At 43.4% G+C, this 21,328-nt stretch overlaps 1 protein-coding gene and 1 pseudogene across 1 annotated transcript; both read right to left on the reverse strand.

The window, feature by feature from the left end:
• Window positions 1-5,782: 5,782 nt before the first annotated feature.
• On the reverse strand, window positions 5,783-7,204 carry LOC122428776 (annotated as a pseudogene).
• Window positions 7,205-7,375: 171 nt separating this feature from the next.
• Window positions 7,376-15,826, reverse strand: DPPA4 (developmental pluripotency associated 4). The gene is made up of 7 exons (XM_043448645.1): window positions 15,715-15,826; window positions 13,916-14,066; window positions 12,620-12,789; window positions 12,487-12,537; window positions 12,115-12,370; window positions 9,245-9,440; window positions 7,376-7,534 (listed from the first exon to the last, which is right to left on the reverse strand). The coding sequence occupies exons 1-7, from the start codon at window positions 15,733-15,735 to the stop codon at window positions 7,504-7,506; spliced, it is 876 nt and encodes a 291-aa protein (XP_043304580.1). The 5' UTR covers window positions 15,736-15,826; the 3' UTR covers window positions 7,376-7,503.
• Window positions 15,827-21,328: the final 5,502 nt, after the last annotated feature.

Consider the following 21,328-nt stretch of genomic DNA (forward strand, 5'->3'; position numbering starts at 1 on the left):
CCAGACCCATCACGTCCTCAGCTGGGTTATGCTGGAATGTAATTCTCAGCTATTGGCCTAGTAGCTGGGAGAGGAATCTGGAGGACACTTTTGATGGTAGCACCTGTCACGACTATCTTTGGGAGGAGGGGGGCGGGGGCATTGTGCAGCATCCTCCAGCATGCAGGTTGTGTTAGCTCTTACTAGGGGACTGCAGATCAGCTCTGAGAAGTCTGAGAATTCACAGGGCTGTACAGAGCCAACACTTTCACGGGCGTCCATCCCAATGTCCCCACCTGATGTTTCAGGGTCCAAGATTTTTCCCAATCAGTTTGCTGACTTTAGCATATTAGACCTGCTTTGGCTAAAATGTTAAGGCTCTGTAGCTCTGCAACTTTAGCTATTAGAGCTCCTGTTTGCCGTTCAGCTGTGTCCACTCATCTAACAGCAGGAGATGCGGGCCTCTGGAAATTACTAGATGCTTTTTGGCTCTCACATCTCATATTTAGTCTTCCAAGGCTTGTTAATGGCCCTCAGTTTCTCATTATCCCATTGATGGACATTAATACAACTTACCAGTAAGCAGCCAACTCCACTAACTTTATAGGATCTTTGACACCTTTATTTTCCAAATGCCTGAATTATAGCACTTATGAGGGCATTCCCCTCCTATCAGGACGTTTTGCCAGACTTCCTCCAGTGATACCTTCAGCGACTGGACCACCGCTGTGTGCCAGGGACTGTCCGTCCTCTGCACAGCGCTCAGAATGCTGCCTTTCTGTGTTCACCAGCAGATCAGTGAGCCCGTTCCAGAATCGCATTGCTTGTTTTCTTCTGACTGCTTCTGGCATGGTATGTATTTGTTCATGTCTTTCAAGAAGCAGATGGCATGAAGGGACTGGGTGTGCAAGAGACTTGGTATAGAAAACAACCGCAAAGGAAAATAAGAAGGGAGACAGAAGGCCAGGAGAGCTGTAAGACTGTGATGTAGGTCTGACCCATGTGAAGGGCAGGAAGGGGGTTTGGGTAGAAGAGTGTTGATATACAGGGCCATTCTAAGGGTGTTTCAGCAAGGCTGACGAGGAGTCCTTGAGTCTAAGGCATAAGACTGCCCCAACTTTAGAATCCCTGCTACTCTTAGTGGCTGGGAGGAATAGATGGAAGTTATAGAGCAGGTGTGAACTTCATAGCAGTGGTGTGCAAGATGGGGCCAGTGACCCGCAGTACAGAGTTGAAAGGCACGTTTGCATGATTGTCACACCACAGAGCTATACTCCCTTCACTAGAATCCCTTGAAGAAAGAAGAGAAATAGAGGACACTCAGATTGTGGCACCCTCTTCTGAGCACATCAACACTTTATTCTTTTCTCTGAAATTATAATTACACTCAGTGATGAGAAAAGAACATGGGCCAAATCACTTGGCTTAGAAATCAATTCAGGAAAAGCATTGACATCTGCCGGTAGTAAGTGAGCTACAGCCAGTGGAGAGAAGCTTTATGGAAAAAATATTTTCCAACTTATGAACGGTTAAATGGTAAGTGTCTTGTTCCATCACTTTATTTCCATTTGAAGCTAATTAAAATGAAGCTTCTTGCCCCTTTTCTGACCAGCACTTTTATCAGTCTTACCAGAGACTTTCTGGGTCCACAACGCAGAAGTGGTACTACCAGCAGCTAGGGCAACTGCAACAGGATTCTCCCATCTTGATCTTTTTCTCAAATGTAATAATTGTACAGACTCTTAGTCTGAGTTATTTATCACAAATCTTTTAGCCATGTGAAAGGTAGTGACTACTTCAATCTTCTTGCCTCATGTAGGGCGTTGCTGAGGCATTGCTGAACTCTCTCTTTTTGGTTCTTTTAGTTGATATATGTGTATATATATATATTTCTTTCATTCTTAGCAAGATAATATCAGGTCTCTTCTCAAATGTGACAATTTCTGGACCTTTTCTGCTAAGGTGAGCATATTCTACAAACAGGTCTCTCTCATGATCAGTGTCCAAAAGTAAGATACTACTACCATTTTTTTAATGAGTGCTATTTATTTCAATAGTTCAACATGGAATGTGGAGAGAGTAATGTATGAGAATAGACACTAGGAATAATGTCCTCCCCTTCTTTATCTGCCTGCTTTCTTTATGGCCTTTCTTTATGCCAAAATTAGGCAAAATGATTCAGTGTAAGAATTATGATTTTATACCACTAATGCCTTTCCAAAAAGTGACTTTAAAAAATAACGCGTGTTTACACAAAATTGCTTTTTCTTTCCTGCAGAGAATAAGAGAGAAATAAAAAGTCAATAAAAGAATTCACATTCCCATCTTTGTTCTAAGCAGCACAAATTCCCAATTTACTAACCTTGCTATCACTACTCAAATTATGTTGTTGGCACCAGCTACATAAAGTGTCTCAAGGTAGCCCATCCATAGGAGCAGACTGGTTGGCCAGGGAAATATTCTGTTTAGAGCAACTTAATAGTTGATATTCTCTTTGGGGCAACAGAAACTAAGAAAGAATGAAATAAAATAGTCATAAATAACATTTGCATAGACCTTCAATGAATGAAGTATATTATACATCTCTAATTAATTATATGAGATGTTAATATATTAATGTGTCTCATTTATTTTTATAATCCTGAGATAAATATCATCATCATTACTATTTAAGTAATGGATAATATCAACCATCTACTAAAATGGCACATGTGGTCTCAAACCTAGGTGTTGGACTCCTGACTTCCTTAGTCTTTGCGAGTTATTAACACTTTACAAAACGCACATATGTATCATCTCCTTTGTTTTATAGGCCCCACCCACAGGTCAGATCATTGCATTAGATACTAGTTGAGTTATATTAACAAAGTCTTCGAATTAACACAGGTGATGATTACCTTCATTTCACAATACCCTCCACACTACATACAACCCACCTGCATTCCATTTGTCGTTGTTCAGTTGCTAAGCTGTGTCCGACTTTTTCTGACCCCATGAACTGCTACACTCCAGGCTTCCCTGTCCTTTACTATCACCCTGAGTTTGCTCAAACTCATGTGCATTGAGTCAGTGATGCCATCCAACCATCTCATTCTCTGTCATCTGCTTCTCTTCTTGCCCTCAATCTTTCCAAGCATTAGGGTCTTTCCCAATGAGTTGACTCCTTGCATCAGGTGGCCAACGTATTGGAGCCTCAGTTTCAGCATCAGCCCTTCCAATGAATCTTGAGGGTTGATTTCCTTTAGGACTGACTGGTTTGATTGCCTTTCTGTCCTAGGGACTCTCAAGAGTCTTCCCCAGCACTAGCGTTCCGTTACTGCCTTCTTTCACTCTACATAACTTCTTACACACTGCGTTCTCCTTAAGGCCAGATATTTGCTTACAGAGGAACATATTTAAATGCATTCTTATTGCAAGAAACATAGCTATCATTAACCACATTATGACGCAACCCCAGATATTTTTCTAGAGTTAATCCATAACTCTAGGCCTACAACATACCACTTTTCTCATCACACGTTGGCCCGGAAGATTCATCAGGATCCCAGCAGGATTCTTGTTGCAAAACGTGGCATGCTGATTCTGAATTTATGTGTAAAGGATTCCTTAAGTCAATAATAATACAACAAATAATCCCTTCTCCCCAAAAGAACAAAATTCTTTAACTGCTATTCCATCAAGAATCTATATGGAGGGTAAATTAACACCACAATTAAGATACTGCTGTACACTCAAGTGGGCTTCCCAGGTGACGCTAGTGGCAAAGAACCCTCCTGCCAATGCAGGAGGTGTAAGAGACCTGAGTTTGATCCCTGAGTTGGGAAGATCCCCTGGAGGAGGGCATGGCAACCCACTCCAGTATTCTTGCCTGGAGAAGCCCATGGACTGAGGAACCCGGTAGGCTATGGTCCATAGGGTTGCAAAGAGTGGGACATGACTGAAGTGACTTAGCACACACACATACATTAAAATGGGTAAATTTAACTGTATGTAAATAAAACTGTATGTTCAATAAAACTAAGGCTAGAGAGAGTAAATAAATTCCGAAAGCCACACAACTTTGAAGTGGCTAATAAGTGATTGGTAATTACAGATCACTTCATGTAGAAAAGGTAGAGGCAAAACATGGTAGATATTACAGCAATTACTCTTGCTGAGTGCCTGTCACTTTCCTAACGTAATTTTTGAAAAAGAAACTTTGTTTCAACCTAGCAAAGGTGAGCTGTTAACTTCACTGGCTTTGAGGATAGAAACTTAACTTTTATCTAGCTGCCCTCAAAGTTTGAGCTCTTGTGTTTTTTTCCCCGTTTTTTTAACTATTTTACTTGGCTGTACCAGGTCTTAGTTGTGACATGCAAACTTTTTTTGGAAGAGCTTTTTATTCAGAGAATGTAATTTCAAAACCACAATGAAATCTGAAGATGTCCTATAAGAAGGGATAGCTGTATGATAGAAGTATGTGAAAGCATTGGTTTGACAATTATACATGAGTTCAAGTGGAAAGTGGCATGTGAACGCTCAGGTGAGGAATGTGGGTATCTAGTTCCCTGACCAGGGATCAAACCCTTCCCCCTGCATTGGGAGCTCAGGGTATTAATCACTAGACCACCAGGCCAGTCCCTTTTGTGTTTCTTAACAGTAAGATATAAGTGACTTTCAATCCAGTATAGATAAAAAAGATAATTTTAGTAGTTTTAAGAATCAGAATATATCAAAGAATGATACCAATGAAGCAAGATTTAATCAGGGCTTTTGAGGAAGAGCAGAAGAAGTTCTGACATTCATTTTCATTAGAGCTACATGAGTCCTGAGACAGAGAAAATCCTGCCCAGTCTCTGTGAGCCTCTTATATAACCCTCCTCAGTTATAAATTCTCCTCATGTCCTCCTTTGTCATCCATCATAAGAAAAAAGAGGGCCTCCTCAATATATTATATATATATGTGTATATATATAATATATACTGAGGTCTCAGTATACAGATCCTAGGAGTACAGACCTGTGACAGACACCATTTCCTCTCTGATCACCAAACCCTTTTCGAGGTAAAATTTACAGTAAAATACACAGATTTTTAGTGTCCTATTTGATAAGTTTTGAAAAATGGTAGTCAACTACCTAGTCAAGACAGAAAATACTTCCCTCACCAAAGAAGTCTCTTTTTGCCCCTTCCAGGCAATGACTCCCACCCTACGCATTAGTTGAATAAAGAGAAGTGTTATTTTTTCACTTTGGGTAGTAGACTGTAGATGATGAAAAGAGTTACGGAGGAAGAACACGGCGTCAACACAACAGAGTTTTTCCTGTCCAAGAGGTAACTCACAGCAATTACTTTCCAAAAGAATATAGACAGGGCAGAAGTTTATTTTAAAATATAGATTTCTAAGTAAGTTGCAATCTGTCTCCTTTCCTAATTCACTTCAAACTTTTTCATTCATCATTCATTGAGTAAACATCTATTGAGTTACCAACCATGTGTTTGGCGGTTCTAGGAGGCTGTGATGTCCACATGCACAAACAAAATTGACAAATCTTTTTATACTGTTGGGGAAGACAAACAAATTATAAATTAGAGGAGATAAGCATTAAGGAAAAGGGGGTGTGGGGTATAAGGCACTTTAGCAAGGCCTTGTAAGTCATTACAAGGACTTTGGTTTTCCCTCTGAATCAATAGGATTCAAGAAAGGGTTTTGAGCATTGTCATGATCCAGTATATTTCAGAAGGATCATTTCACATACACAATGGAGTATGTTATTTTTCAGTGTCTATAATCAACTTTATTTTAATATAATCTAAACACATATCATTTAGAAAATACCAAGAAAAATGTATGTACAAGTGTTGATGCTATCGCATTTGGACAAAGCTGGCAAGTTCCTGCTACGAGCATATCCCAGGAGATACCACGGAGGAAACCTAATATATTGGAGCAGATGTTATGACATTTGGCCCACAGTTTGATAGCCCTCAGGGTTAACCTGAAGTTGTCAATGTTTGATACTAGATGTAAAACATCTCATAAAACCATTTCATTGATTTGCAATGAAATCAAAACCCTGCAATCATTAAGACTTCTTATACACATGTAAATTTTTAAGCAGACTGTCATGTTTTAAGTCCAAGTTTTCTGGAATGGTCTGCAGTGCTAATCTTGCAAACAAACCATCAATCTCTATCCCATCAAACAGTTTGATATCTGGTACAAATGCCTCTTCAACAGCTCTTAAATCGTTTACTTCTTCCTGTAATTTCAACTTATCATAGAATGAGGTGAAAAAGTCACTTCAGTCAACATGTCTTGGTGCAACACACAACGCATCGATATTGGCATTTTTTGGTATGCACTCCTAATCTGTAAGATCCAGATGTAAACATTTCCCCATCAGCATGTTCAGTTACAGATTGCGGAAGATTCTTGCTTTTGCCGATTTCTCGTATCCAGTCTTTCCCCAAATTAACTTTCCCAAAATTAAAATCCTGCACTGAAGTTCCTCCTTCTCTTCAAAAACCCCAAAGGGCTTCAGAGTCTCCACTAGTTTCTGTGTGAGTAAGCAGTTAGTCTCCTTGGGGGCTGCTAGGCGGGCGGGGGAAGAAATGCCACAGTGCTTCTGTGGTGGGTGTTTGCCCCGATCCCTGCCTTGTAACTGCAAACAGCTTGTCTCAGCCGGCACCGCCCAGCGGTCCTCCGCCCTCCTCGCCTGCAGCCGCCCCCTACCCTGGGCAGGATCCAGAGATGGGAAGGAGGGGCGTCGGCTGCCTCAGCCCTGGCCCAGCCTCAGTCCTGCTCCGGCCTAGAGTATTTTTATTTTAAAAGAAAAGTTTTAATTTTAAAATTTTCTAGTTGCCTTTTTACTAGATGCACTATAATGTATCATTCAATCCAGAACACTTAAAAAAAATTATATATAACTCACATATACATAAAATAGACGTCTTAAGTGCATAGGTTGTGAATATTTACATACGGATGGGTGCATCTAGGTAACTGACACCAAACAGAAGGTAAGCTCACCTAATTACGCTGAGACAAGAGGCATCGTCAGGACTGATTACTTCCCTGAGAATAGAGTCTTTGGGGCAAGAATATTGTCAGTGACAACACGTTTCTGCTTGTACCATGCCTGGTGATGATAAAGTTGAATATCTGATTGAGGTGTACATGACCAAATTGCAACTGTTGCCTATAAGATCTGTCTTGTCCAATGTAGAAATTTACTTGAGGCATTTTCAAGCAAATTAATTCCATTTGGTGACTTAGTATTTTTAAATGTCCCCATCTCCTTTATCCTCTGCTCCCTTAGGGCTGGTCATCTTTGGAGAGACAGTCACTTCTGCTTGTGTTTCCCATCAACTTTCTTTCTTCACGTGACCTTGTAAGCAGGTTGTGTACCCTGGACGCCGGAGGCATGGAGAGAGTGGAGTGGCCCTGAGTCCAGCTGTCTAAAGTCACCGTGGAGTTGATTGTAGTCACTTCTCTATCATTAATTATAATCATAGCTGTACCCTTTTCCTGCTATTATGATCTCACTGCAGGCTTTTTGTTAAAACTTTATTCCTACAAAGCAAATGAAATGTTTCAGAATTGAGAGGAAATATCAGTTGCATTCTTGAAAAGAACCAAGAAACCCACCCTGAAATCCCAATAAAATCTCCCTTAAACTTTAGGACCATGTGTGGAAAGCATGTGGCCATGCCATCAAGAAATGACAATATTCAAGTTATATTATTCTCTAATATGTTCTCCTCCCGTGCAGCTCATGGGCAGGAGAGACCCCACCGGGAATGTAAACCATTTGCCCAGTGGCCCAAGAATGTTATTAAAAGGCTACCCAAAGTGACCTCCATTGTATTCAACTTGCTTGACAAAGGATTGTGGCAGGAAACAGAACAGCCGAAATGGGAAAGAGGAGTGCAGACTCACATCCTTCCTCCTGTGGGACGGGTACCTGTGCCAGGGCCTGAAGGCTGGCGCTTCTGGCTGTGGATGGGGACAGTCTCGCTGGAGACTCTTCCCCCCACCGCCTGAGTCTTTAGTTTTCCAACTGCCCCAGACCTCTGGCGTTCAGTCATGATGATACCAAACGTGGGCCCCCAGCAGGCCAACAGAGAGCTTGGAATGAAGCCCAGGATGGCTTCCTGCACAACTGTGGGGTGAGGAGATGGATCCCTGGGAACCAAGTCTGGGCTGAGCCAGCCCCTCTATTCAGAGGGATGGATCTCTTTCCATCCGCCTCCTCCATAGGCCCCTCTCCTAAGCTAAGCCCAGAAGCACACTCAGCCCTGTCCAGCAGAAAACATTACAGTTCCCTCTGAGCATCCTGCCACTCCCCCATTCGCGCCTTTCAGAAAAGTCCTCCCATTGCAGCCTGCGCTTCCCTCCTCCCCTTATTCAACCAACCCAAATCCTCTACATTCTCCACTGCTTCAGTCCTTTCCAATCTATGATGTTATCTGTCTCTTCTTCAGCTTCATTTGATATGCCACTGCTGTTCCTTGAAGCTGTCTTCAGCCCCAAAGCAGCTCTTATCCTTATTCTTGTTTAAGTGTAATTCCCAAATAATTATCTAGTAGCCAGGTTTCTTTTTTGGCACCTATAGAAGGTGCCAGGCCCTTTAAACACGAGAAACTGAATTATCCCACATGATTTCTCTAATAGATCTTGTATCCTACCCTCCTCGGCTGTGTAAGCCTCGGTTCATTTCCTTGCTTAAAACCTTTCAGTGGTCCATCACCCAGGGATGGTCTGAAGCTTATTTTCCATGACATTCTGTCACTACTGGCAATTTCTTTATCCTAAGTCCTTTCACAACCTTGGCATTGATCCCTATACTGAAAAATGATCTTACAGCCTCCTTTACATCTAGATAATTCTTCCTTTAAATTAAGAAACTTCCCGTTTGATCACAGTCATCGCATGGTGACACAGTTGTTTACATAGCAGTTATCCGCATTATACTGTAGGCCACTTAAATGAAGGATTTTTTCGCTAGTCGTTATTTCTGTGTAGTACATATACCTGGGATATAGTAATTATACAGTGGTTACTGCCTCAAAGTTATGGGTCTCCAGGTAGATGCATTAAGCCTTGACCAAAAATGTTCTTTTTCCTAGGAATATACTTTCCTAGCGAGAAATTTTGTGAAACTCTTTACTGACAACTTGTGCTTGAAATGCAGGGCTAATTGAGATAAATACGTATCTCCTTTCTCCCTCCAACTAAAAACCGGATGCCCACATTCAGTGTAGAAAAGTACCGGGTAATTACCTGTGTACACACTCAGGGCACAGCATGTTGTCCTCCAGGTGTGGGGGTGGGAAATCGCCAGAAGGTATCAGGAAGAGTGCGGACACCCTCCTTCGCTTTCCAGGCACCCAGGCCTGCCCAGCGTGAAACTGTAACTGAGCCCAGCCGCCTGTGTTAGCTGGGAGACTTCTCCCGTGGACCACGCACCACCGGACCTCTGCGGGAGGAACAGAGAGGCAAGGATGAGCACAGCAAGACCCAGGCCCAATGTCTGAGTCTGCACCGCGGCCTTAGTGATGCAACTAACTGACCCAGGCCTAATGTCTGAGTCTGCACCGCGGCCTGTGATGCAACTAACTGACCCAGGCCTGATGTCCAAGTCTGCACCGTGGCCTGTGATACAGCTAACTGTCTTTCTCAAGTGCCAGCTCTCAGACACCAACACTGGAGACATGCTTATTCCATTCTGTTCCTCTTAGAAAATAATGCAAAAACAGCTCCTGGGAAATTTGTTTTAAAAGAAACAAATAATACAGTTGGATGTGTAGAGGCAAGTGGGCAGATGGCCGTGTGTTCTGGGGTGGGGGTGGGGTCAAACCTTACCTTTGCCCAGCTGGGATTCTAACCAAAACATTAACAAGGGGAGAACAGTTGATGAGTTCAGGCAGCACACACAATTCAGGGGAAAAAAGCAAAAACTGGCTCAAAATGGCAGCTTAGAATATTCCTTCTTATATAACAACTTCCGACAAAGAACAATACATTTGTAGAGAAGTGACAGGACAAAGGGAAGCAGTTTGAGGCTCCCACGGGCGGCAAACAGTGGGAAGGTAAATATATGAGAGGAAACTCATGGATGAGGTATGTTTGCAGGTTACTCTGGATAAATCTGTCTCCAGCAAAAGGAAAATGGATATCTTGCCTTTAGGCGAGAAAGGGAGAACCTTTTCTGGGTTTGCTGCTTCTTAATTGCCTTCAGCTCAAGATTTTTGTGGCAAAAAGCATTCATTCTGGTTCCCTTCAAGAGAAACATTAAACCAGATTAGGTCTGGGAAGGCCATCAGTTCAGCTGTCTCATATCTTAAAAAAAATTAAAAAAAAAATTTTTTAGTGACATCAATGGTTTAATGGAGAGGGGTATCTTACACATCTGAAGCAAAGTCCTGGACTAACAACCCACTGTGTGCAAAAGACACTGGGCAGGATATGGTCCCAGGCTTTGCTCCTGAGGGGCAGGGGAGGTCACTAGGGGACAAGGGTCTCAACAGACATTGTAATAAGCTAAGCAGTACATGGTCTTCCTTAATTTTATCTCCTTGATAAAAGAGCCTCTTGATGAAAGTGAAAGAGGAGAGTGAAAAAGTTGGCTTAAAGCTCAACATTCAGAAAACTAAGATCATGGTATCTGGTCCCATCACTTCATGGCAAATAGATGGGGAAACTGTTCCCACTAACAGTGGCAGACTTTACTTTTTGGGCTCTAAAATCACTGCAGATGATGACTGCAGCCATGAAATTAAAAGACATTTACTCCTTGGAAGGAAAGTTATGACCAACCTAGATAGCATATTAAAAAGCAGAGACATTACTTTGCCAACAAAGGTCCATCTAGTCAAGGCTATAGTTTTTCCAGTAGTCATGTATGGATATGAGAGTTGGACTATAAAGAAAGCTGAGTGCTGAAGAATTGATGCTTTTGAACTATGGTGTTGGAGAAGACTTTTAAGAGTCCCTTGAACTGCAAGGAGATCTAACCAGTTCATTCTAAGGGAAATCAGTCTTGAATATTCATTGGAAGGACTGATGCTAAAGCTGGAACTCCAATACTTTGACCACCTGATGTGAAGAGCTGACTCATTTGAAAAGACCCTGATGCTGGGAAAGATTGAAGGTGGGAGGAGAAGGGGACAACAGAGGATGAGATGGCTGGATGGCATCACCAACCTCAATGGACATGAGTTTGAGTAAACTCCAGGAGTTGGTGATGGACAGGGAGGCCTGGTGTGCTGCAGTCTGTGGGGTCGCAAAGAGTCGGACACGACTGAGAGACTGAACTGAACTGAACTGAATTTTATCTCCTGTAACTCTTACAAAAACATCACGAAGTAGGTATATTATTATTAACCTACTTTACCCAGAGCAACCTGGGAACTAGATTAAATAGCTGTTAATGTCACTTACTTAACAGATGCTAGGAGATACAGGGTTTTAGCTCAGGCAGTTGATTTTACAGCCTGCTTTTACTTTTGAAATTCTTTAAAGAAAGGGGGAAAAAATTAAGCCAGTCTGCTGTCCTCTTCTGATGACATCATTCATTCAGAACAGTATTTCTCAAAGTGTGGTCCCCAGATTAGCAGTGCCTGGGAAATTCTGGAAATGTAAATTCCCAGGCCCTACCCAGACCTGAATCAGAAAAATCTGTGACTGGGACTTAGGAATCACCATGCCTTCAGGTGACATTGATAATGTCCTGAAGTGAGTCAGTGGTTAATATCAATGAAGCTTCTTTTCCCACCTGAACCAGATCCTGTTCTTAAAAAAAAAAAAAAAAGAGCTTACTGGGACTTCCCTGGTGGCCCCGTGGATAGGAACCCGCCTGCCAGTGCAGGGCACACGGTTGTATCCTTGGTACGGGAAGACTTTACAAGCCATGGAGTGACTCAGCCTGGATGCCACAACTACCTGGAGTCCGAGTGCTGTAAGTACTGAAGCTGGCTCACCTGCAAACCTGTGCTCGACAAGGGAAGGCTCACCCACTGCAACTAGAGAAAACAGAAGCCCACCCACTGCAACTAGAGAAAGCCCATGTTCAGCAACGAAGACCCAGTGCAACCGCAAAGAAATATATATATATATATATATATATATATATATTTTAATAATGAGCTCACCACCAGTCTCTTGCGAGTGTACTGGCTCCGTCTTCACGGCCCTGGTTGTCATCCTGCTCCAGGCGGCAAACACAGCTTCTGAGTTGGGGGCAGAAGTCGAGACAACTCCCTCAGGAGGCGGAGGAGCTCCCTCGAGGGCAGGTGGCCCCCCTGTAGCAGCCCCTTCAGAGCCTTCCAGGGGTAGCTCCCCCTTTTCTATCTTTATCCTTTTCGACAGTGACAGGATCCTGGCCTCCTGTGCCGTGGCAGGAAAGTTCTACAAAGAGGGTTGAAAAGATGAAAGACAATTCTGCTCATCTCTTGATGTGAAAATAAATAATTAGGATGAGAACTAAACCTTCTACTGAGCCACATTCCCTACAGATTACTCACTTTTTGATGAGGGTAAGCATATTCGCAGAGTCGTTTATATCCATCCAGTTTCTAAGAGGAGAGGAGAGCGAGTTAACAGTCAGACTAAGGCTCGCGGGCCCTCCCAGGAGCCTCACCCCACTGTGACTCTCACCGGGCCTTTGGTGCTCAGCTTCAGCTGCTGGCACCAAGCTCGAATGACATCCCTGTGGACCAGGTTGACAGGCGGCAGGACAGAAGGAAGAGGGGGGATGGGGATCCGCGTCGGGGTCCTCGGAGGTTTCACGCCGTCACAGCGTTGTGACGTGTCTCCTGGACCGCAGGCTGAGGGGAATGGGAGAGAATGAGCAGCAGTTGACGTTCATGTAGACCTTTACCGTGTCAAGAGGGCAATCACTTTTAGTTCTCAGGAGTCTAATCCTCACCGTACCATTCAGTGACTCCCAAAAGATGACCTAACCTCCAAGGGCGTGCGTGTGCAGTCACGGCTGACTCTTCGCTGTAGTTCTCCAGGGTCTTCTGTCCATGGGATTTCCCAGGCAAGAATACTGGAGTGGGTTGCCATTTCCTCCTCCAGGGGATCTTCCTGACCCAGGGATCAAACCCTCATCTCCTGCATTGGCGGGCAGATTCTTTACCACTGAGCCACCTGGAAAGCCACAAACTCCAAGGGACAGAACCTCAAACCTAAGGCTGACGACATTTCTGAACCCCTGTTTTCTTACTTCCTAAGACCCCCTACTACTCACACACACTTGCTTTTTTGTGAGAGCAATAAGCCACAGACTCTGAAGAGGCTGAGACTCTAGAGGTCTTGGACCCAAGACCCAAGTGCAGCCCAAGACTGCACTTCTCTCAAGGCTGACCTAGAGAGTGCACTTCCAATTCCCAACGCAATAATAGAAAGTTTTAGAACTGAGGTCATCAATGCTCAGTGATACCTGGCCCTCTCACCATCAGACAAAATAAAGCACTCAGCAATGCCACACAGCTACCCGTGCCCAGAACTCCTGCAGCCCACCCCAGCGGGGCAGCGCTCCGGTTTCCTGATGCCCCTCACATCCTCTTACCATCCAGGAAAGCTTCGAAGGACACGCCTCCAGAACAGTCACAACTATAGTGACACTGAGCATAGGTTATTTACCTAATTATTCTGAGTGAATGACAACTGACCCTCCACCCTGACCTTGACTCAGCTTAGCATAAAGTGAAGCTTCAACAGTGGGATTTCAAATGTATGCCCATCTGTACTCAGATCTCTACGCATTGAGCTCCTTATCTCCCAGCGCAGAGTAGGAGAGAGAATGCTCAGAACCAGGAGGTGAGACGTAAGGGAGGCTTCAAAGTGTCGGATTTACAGGATGAAAATGTCTTTCCTACATTTTCAGAAAAACCCCTCAGTCTTCTCAGACCCGAGGAAACACGATTTGGGGAACGGTGGCTCTCTTACCTGTGCTATTTTGTGTGTCTCTTTTCCTTTTGGTCCCCTGTGCGGAGCTTTTTGCTATCTCTGTTTCAGCAGAAGTTCCCGGTCCCTCTTCAACTTCTACTGATGTAAGCCTGCAACTCATATGTTCTTCAGATTTCTCTGTGGAGTTGCTCTGGGGACAGAGGAAGCGGTCATTGTTTTGGGGTCCGACCCACTGCACCCACTGCCTAACCTCAGGTACCTCCGGTCCAAGGTACTGAGACAATCATTGAGCTGTGTTGGCAGTGTGGAATCCCTTCCGGACATCATCTTAACACTAGGGTTTTTTTTTATAAGAAAGGGAAGCCGCGATGGGGACATGGAAGGTCGATCTGAAGGTGCAAGAAAAGAGAGGATTCCCTTGCTGCCCTGCGGTTAGGACTCTGTGCTTCCACTGCCAAGGGTCCAAGTTCAATCCCTGGCTGGGGGGTGGGGGAACTAAGATTCTGCAAGCCAATCAGCACAGCTCCCTTCCCCCCAAAAGAAAGAAAAGAAAAAAGACAGAAGAAACTAGCCTCTGCTTTGGAGAAAACCCTAAGATCTCTCACCATATCCTTTCTCCCTCACCTGGAAGATTTTGTTCCCCTATTCCCCTCCTTGACCTCTACCAGATAAACCTCTCCTTTACTATTGCTCCAAGCTACTGTCACGAAAACTCCTTCCCAAACTATTTACTTTGCCGGAAGGGATATCACTCAACTCTACACACACCACCATCCCTTACTCCTTTCCCTTTTGTTGTAAGAAATACTGGTTAATTCAAAAGAAACAAGAGAACAGTAGGGATAAAACTGTTTGACAAAGAAACTAACATCCGTTGAGTCTATACCTTCTATCAGGTATTGTTCCACAGGACAACACTCCTTTTCTTTCTTTCAATTTTCAGATGCAGAAGTTGAGGTTCAGAGGTTATATAACTAAGGACACACAGGTAAGCATTTAAGATGGAAATCAAACCACAAATCATTATTAAAAATCTCAGTTTTGTTCCCAAATCTAAATCCTGTCACCTCCAAAATGGAAGTATGGGACAAATTAACATTTGTATGGCATCTTTACATCTCTATAGCAGGTTTACATTCATACTCAAATCTCACATTTGCGTAGCCCTTACACAAATTACTAACTTTGGGGCTGCACAAAAGGGTTTTTTTTTTTTTTTTGGCCACACCAAGAGGCTAGTGGGATCTTAGTTCCCCAACCAAGGATCAAACCCTGGCCCCAAGAAGGATGCTGAGTCTTAACCACTGGACCACACAGAAAATTACCCCCTTACCCCTCTTAATTAAAATTGGGAGGGCAAAAATGACCTGGTTCTGAGAAACAGATCTGGAGAAAGCTCAAGTTTCTCTGGCAGAGGAGCTCAATGTTTCTAGACAAGCCCCACAGCCTCTCCAGCCTTAATGGCTGTCCGCAGTGCTCCTCTGTATGTCTGATTTCTGATTATTCCTTGGCCCTAATGACCCAGGGGAACAGTGAAGGCAGATTCAGCGACTTTGGTTTCGAACCTGTGTCTATAGAAGGGAAACTAAAGGATCTCATCCAATATACCAGGCGATGATCCTATCCAGGAGTTTCTTTTTTTTAACAAGAGAAGGAAATTCTTAACGTAAGAATCAAGGCATCTTCTTTTCTCCTCAAAAAGAAGTGAGGGATTCTAAGAGAACTCTCAGAATTCCAATTCTTAAGGCGCCTTCTGTTCTCCTCAAAAGAGAGAGTAAGTGTGCCCGACAGCGATTCACCAAGACAGACAGAAGCAAACCCATTCAGACTGTACTCACCTCCTTGTTTGTGCTCCCCATGCTCAGAAAGGTCAAGGTTGATAAAATGAAGGCTCTCCTTACTGCTGAAATGGCTCCGGCCCAAGATTGCTCTTTAAAAAGTCTCCTCCTCCTTCCGCCGCCGCCGTAAGCACTTTCCTTTTCCTCCTCCCCTCTGCCCCTCCCCCGTAACATGTGAAAGCCAAGCTTGCCTGCTTTCTCATTCATGAGTGACTGTTGTATGAATGGGACTTCCCTGGTGGCTCAGAGGGTAAAGCGTCTGCCTTCAGTGCAGGAGAACTGGGTTCAATCCCTGGGTGGGGAAGAGAGAAGGAAATGGCAACCCACTCCAGTATTCTTGCCTGGAAAACCCCATGGATGGAGAAGTCTAGTGAGCTACAGTCCATGGAATCACAAAGAGTCGGACACGATTGAGTGACTTCACTTTATTGTATGAATGAATATATTCGAGGCCCTTTCCTGTGAGTTTTTTAACATTATCATTAAGGGTGTGGTTCCGGAGACTTTGGGAAATTGAAAGCTCCTTCAGAAAAATTCCAAGGGAACACTTACAATTCCAACTCTAAGAGTTGGACACGACCTAGCTACTAAACAACAGTATACATTTACTACTCAAGATTTATACTTAAAATGGGCTTTCCTGGTGGCTCAGATGGTAAAGAATCTGCCTGCAATATGGGAGACCTGAGGTTCGATTCCCGGGTCGGGAAGATCCCCTGGAGAAGGAAATGGCAACCCACTCCAGCATTCTTGCCTGGAGAATCCCAGGGACAGAGAAGCCGGGTGGGCTATAGTCCATGGGGCTGCAAAGAGTCAGACACAACTGATTGAGTAACTCTGAAGTACTTGATTGAATCATCTTCATTTTCCCAGTGTAACTGAAGGTAATGTTTCTGAGTTCTAAAGTAAGAGATACCTAATCCTGGGCAAGATACAATAATTTGTGTGTTAATAAATGGGGTGTGTGTTGAGATTATAATTTAGAAATTCTTAGGCCAACCACCATTTGGGGAAACACAATTCTGAAAGAATTCACCAACCATTTAAAAAAGGGATAGCTTATGTCTTACAATAAGAAGGATTAGAATAAGTTAAAATTTTTGAGCATAATTAAAAATAATACTACTGAGTTCTTGAATGAAGCAAAAAGCCAAATAACTTTTTCATATTTATATATATTATATACATATACATAATATATATATTACATATATATAATCCAAGCAAATAAACATTCAATTATGATGCTTGGAAAGGAGGAGCATTGGGGCTTCCCTGGTGGTCCAGTGGCTAAGACTCCACGCTCCCAACGGAGGGGGCCCGAGTTCAATCCCTGACCAGGGAACTAGATCCCACATGCCACAACTAACACCCAGGGCAGACAAATAAATTAAATAAGTAAATCAACATTTAAAAAAAAAAAAGAAAAGGAGGAGCATTTGGCAGCCGTGATAGGGGTTTAGACTTCATTGAGGAAGTCAGGAAAGTAGATCTGAAGGTAGAGCTTACCTAACTGAACAGAGGAAGGTGGGGAGGGACCAGCCCAACCCTGTTCTGAGGAGGAAAGTGTAAACTGGGTCTGGACAGGGTGGCCTTTCCATCTGTAGGCTGAAAGCAAGAGAAAGTTAATGAAAAATTAAAGATGGTGGTGGGGATGGATGGGAGTGGGTGGACTCTGATGAGCATTATTTTAAAGATCTCTCTAGGACATCCCTGCTTGTACAGTGGATAAGAATCTGCCTATCAATACAAAGGACACAGATTCAATCCCCTGTCCAGGAAGATTCCGCCTGCCGCAGGGGAAGTAAGCCTGTGAAACACAACTATTCAGCCCCCCCTCTAGAGGCTGTGCACTGCAACAGGAGAAGCTTGTGCTCTGTGACTGGAGAGCAGCCCCTGCCGATTACAGCTAGAGAAAGCCCACACGGCACCAAAGGCCTGGCGCAGCCAAAATAATTTTTTAAATTAAATTAAATTTAATTTAAAATTTAATTTAATTTATTAAAAAATTAAATTAAATTTTTAATTTTTAAATTAAAATTTTAATTTAATTTAAATTTAAAAAAATAAAAGAACGATTTCTCAACTGCAGTGAGGAGAAAGAAGTGGAGATGTGTTGAAAAAGAAGACAGATTAGAGAGACATGAGTATTTCTGCCAGGTTTTCTTTTCTCTTTGTTTTTGTATTTCCTCTTCCTCCCCAAATTTTGATTGAATAAAGGAAGCTGAGTTAATGAAGCCTATAGTGGTTTACCTGGAGGCAATGACTCCTAAAAAGTCGTTAATCTTCATACACAGAAGACAAAACAGGATTATATCATACACAACCACCATGTCACATTTGAGGAGACAGCGATTTTGTGGGAGGTGTGACTGTGGAGGCTGGTTGGAGAACGTGTTTGAATCTCTCTGCACTGTGTATTCATAGAAATGCTATGTTCAAAAAAAAAAAAAAAAAGAAATGCTATGTTCAAAGTTAGGCTTACTTAAAATGTATTGCTGTTGTTGAGCCACTAAGTCGTGTTTCACTCTTCGGAACACCGTAGGCTGTAGCCTGCTGGGCTCCTTTCTCCAGGGATTTCCCAGGCAAGAATACCGGGGCAGGTTGCCCTTCCACTCTCCAGGAGATCTTCCCGACCCGGGGATCGAACCTGAATCTCCTGCTTGGCGGGTGGATTCTTTACTGCTGAGCCAAAGGGAAGCCCCATTTAAAATGTACATATAATTCAAGTCTTATCCAGAATGATTTTTACCAGTTTAATTATTCAATTATGACACAATTTGTGACCACCTACCTTTTAAATCATATCTCTCATAGTGGGAAATTATTGCTCTTTATGGGGTTATTTTATTTTAAGAAACAGGCTAGTCATTTAGAAATAAATCTAGACAGTAAAGTAGACCATCAGGTTTGTTAGTAACTTTGGTTAAAAAAGGGAAAAACTGGGGACTTTCCTGGTGGTACAGGAAACAGAAATCCTCCTGCAAATGCAGGGGACACTGGTCTCATCTCTGGTCCAGGAAGCTTCCGCGTGCCACGATGCAGCTAGGCCCCTGAGCCACAACTACCGAGCCCCCGCCTGGAGCCACAAGAAGAGAAGCCACTGCAGTGAGAAGCCCGGGCACCACAACAGAGGCGCCCCCACCTGCCACAACTAGAGGAAGCCTGCATGCAGCCGTGAAGATGGAGCACAGACAAAAGCAAATAATTCTTGTTTAAGGAAAAAACTGGAGGTAGATGGTAGAGCTGATATCATGAAGCAGAAAAAAAATCTGTCTCTTTATAATCTCCATCCCAACTTCCTTCCTCCCTGTCTTCCTTCCTTCTTGTATTAGGCACAAGGAAAGTTATGACCAACCTAGACAGCATATTAAAAAGCAGAGACATTACTTTGTCAACAAAGGTCCATCTAGTCAAGGCTATGGTTTTTCCAGTGGTCATGTATGGATGTGAGAGTTGGATTATAAAGAGGGCTGAGCACAGAAGAATTGATGCTTTTGAACTGTGATGTTGGAGAGGACTCTTGAGAGTCCCTTGGATTGCAAGGAGATCCAACCAGTCCATCCTAAGGGAGATTGGTCCTGGGTGTTCACTGGAAGGACTGATGTTGAAGCTGAAACTCCAATATTTTGGCCACCTGAGGCGAAGAGCTGACTCATTTGAAAAGACCCTGATGCTGGGAAAGATTGAAGGCAGGAGGAGAAGGGGACGACAGAGGATAAGATGGTTAGATGGCATCACTGACTCAATGGACATGAGTTTGGGTAAACTCCAGGAGTTGGTGATGGACAGGGAGGCCTGGTGTGCTGCGGTTCATGGGGTCCCAAAGAGTCGGACATGACTGAGCAACTGAACTGAACTGAACTGAATAAGAAGGTGGTTTAAATTCTTCCTTCACAGTAGAAGTTCCCAAAACATGAGCAAATATAGTGGCATGAATTACATACCTAGTTTCCTTTGACATCCACTTTAAAGAACACAACATGCTTATCGGGGCAGATTTACCAGGAAGGCACTAAAGTTTAAGTTCTAGGTACTTGACTTACACTGGCTCATCCCAATTCCTGTGAAGACTCTAGCAGTTGTGTGTTCATAATTTTATATTATTTTTCTTAAACAGGGAACTCCGCAGTTATACAAGTTTTAGGTCCTGTAGCTCTGTCTCAAAGATGATTCACAAATTCTGCAATGTTTGCACAAAACAATAGCATTCTTGACAATCACATCTAGTGTGTTCTTTGCTTCCCCTTCCCAGCTTCCCTTCTCTCCTTCCAGTTAACTGCTCCAGGAGAGTCATTACTTGCTTATTAGGGTTCTAACTTCCGATCTTCCTGTAGATGCTAAGTGCCAAAGTCGTTGTGAAATTACTTTGAAATTTAGTATACATCTGAAACTGATAAACACTTTGGGGCTGGCAAATTGCAAAAAAGCAGCCACTCAGCTGGGCCAATTAGAAAAAAGAAGTTGCCACTTTCTCCAGGCTGATGCTGCCCTGAGTGAGGCTGCAGGGCTTGGCAAGAGGCCTCTGAGCTTTATTCTCGCTTCAATTAACATCCTTTCTCTGTGGCTCCTGTGTGAAGGCCACAGCCTGTACAATGTACTTTTACTCTGGCAGTTCGGTGTACCTGGTTATTTCTTTTCTTTTTTCCCCACACTGTGTTTCATATGGGATCTTTGTTCCCTGACCAAGGATGGAACCCGTGCCCCCTACAGTGGAAGTGTAGGTTCTTAACGAAATGGACAGCCAGGGAAGTCCCCCTGGTTTATTTCAAATATGTTACTGAGGACATCTTCAAATGCTTTTTGAAGCCAAAATAAATTTTATCCATCAATACTCTAGAGATTCATCACTGCCTGGAGGATACTAATGTTTCCCAAAGTTGTTCTTCACCAAGCCGACTGATAGTGTTTGTAGACTGATGAGTGTTGATTTACCAAGTCTTTGTATGTTACTGGGGAAGAGGGGCAGCTGTGAGCCTGCAGGCCTTACTGAACCAATTTCAACTGAAAGCAGGGTAATACCTGGTTCCATCCTAGTCTTCACACTAGTGATCAGACAAACTCACCTAGACACAGTGACCTTCTTCAAAGAAAGCAAGGAGAGTAGAAAGAGTTGGACCAGACGTGGTGACGAAAACTGTGATAGGGAAGAACCTGCTGTAGTCTACTATAAACCAGTCACTAAAAGGAGGTTGCCCATAAGCTTAAATTATACGTGAGGGCACATCTCTGGGGACCCAGCTCTAGGTAGTGACCCTTAAGCTAAAATATCTTTGTTCAAGCTCACAGGAAACATCCTAAACAGGCCCACCTACAGATGACTGCAGAGAGGTAGAAATTAACACATTCCCCTCTGGAGGTTTCCCTGGTGGCTCAGAGGTTAAAGCGTCTGCCCCCAGTGTGGGAGACCCGGGTTTGATCCCTGGGTTGGGAAGATTCCCTGGAGAATACCCACTCTAGTATTCTTGCCTGGAGAATCCCATGGACGGAGGAGCCTGGTAAGCTACAGTCCATGGGGTCACAAAGAGTCGGACACGACTGAGCGACTTCACTTCACTTTTCACTCACTCTGGAGGCTGAACAGATAATGACTGACTTTACTCCCTCCCCTTTT

This window comes from Cervus canadensis, chromosome 27 (assembly GCF_019320065.1).
Source record: "Cervus canadensis isolate Bull #8, Minnesota chromosome 27, ASM1932006v1, whole genome shotgun sequence".
Taxonomy (NCBI): domain Eukaryota; kingdom Metazoa; phylum Chordata; class Mammalia; order Artiodactyla; family Cervidae; genus Cervus; species Cervus canadensis.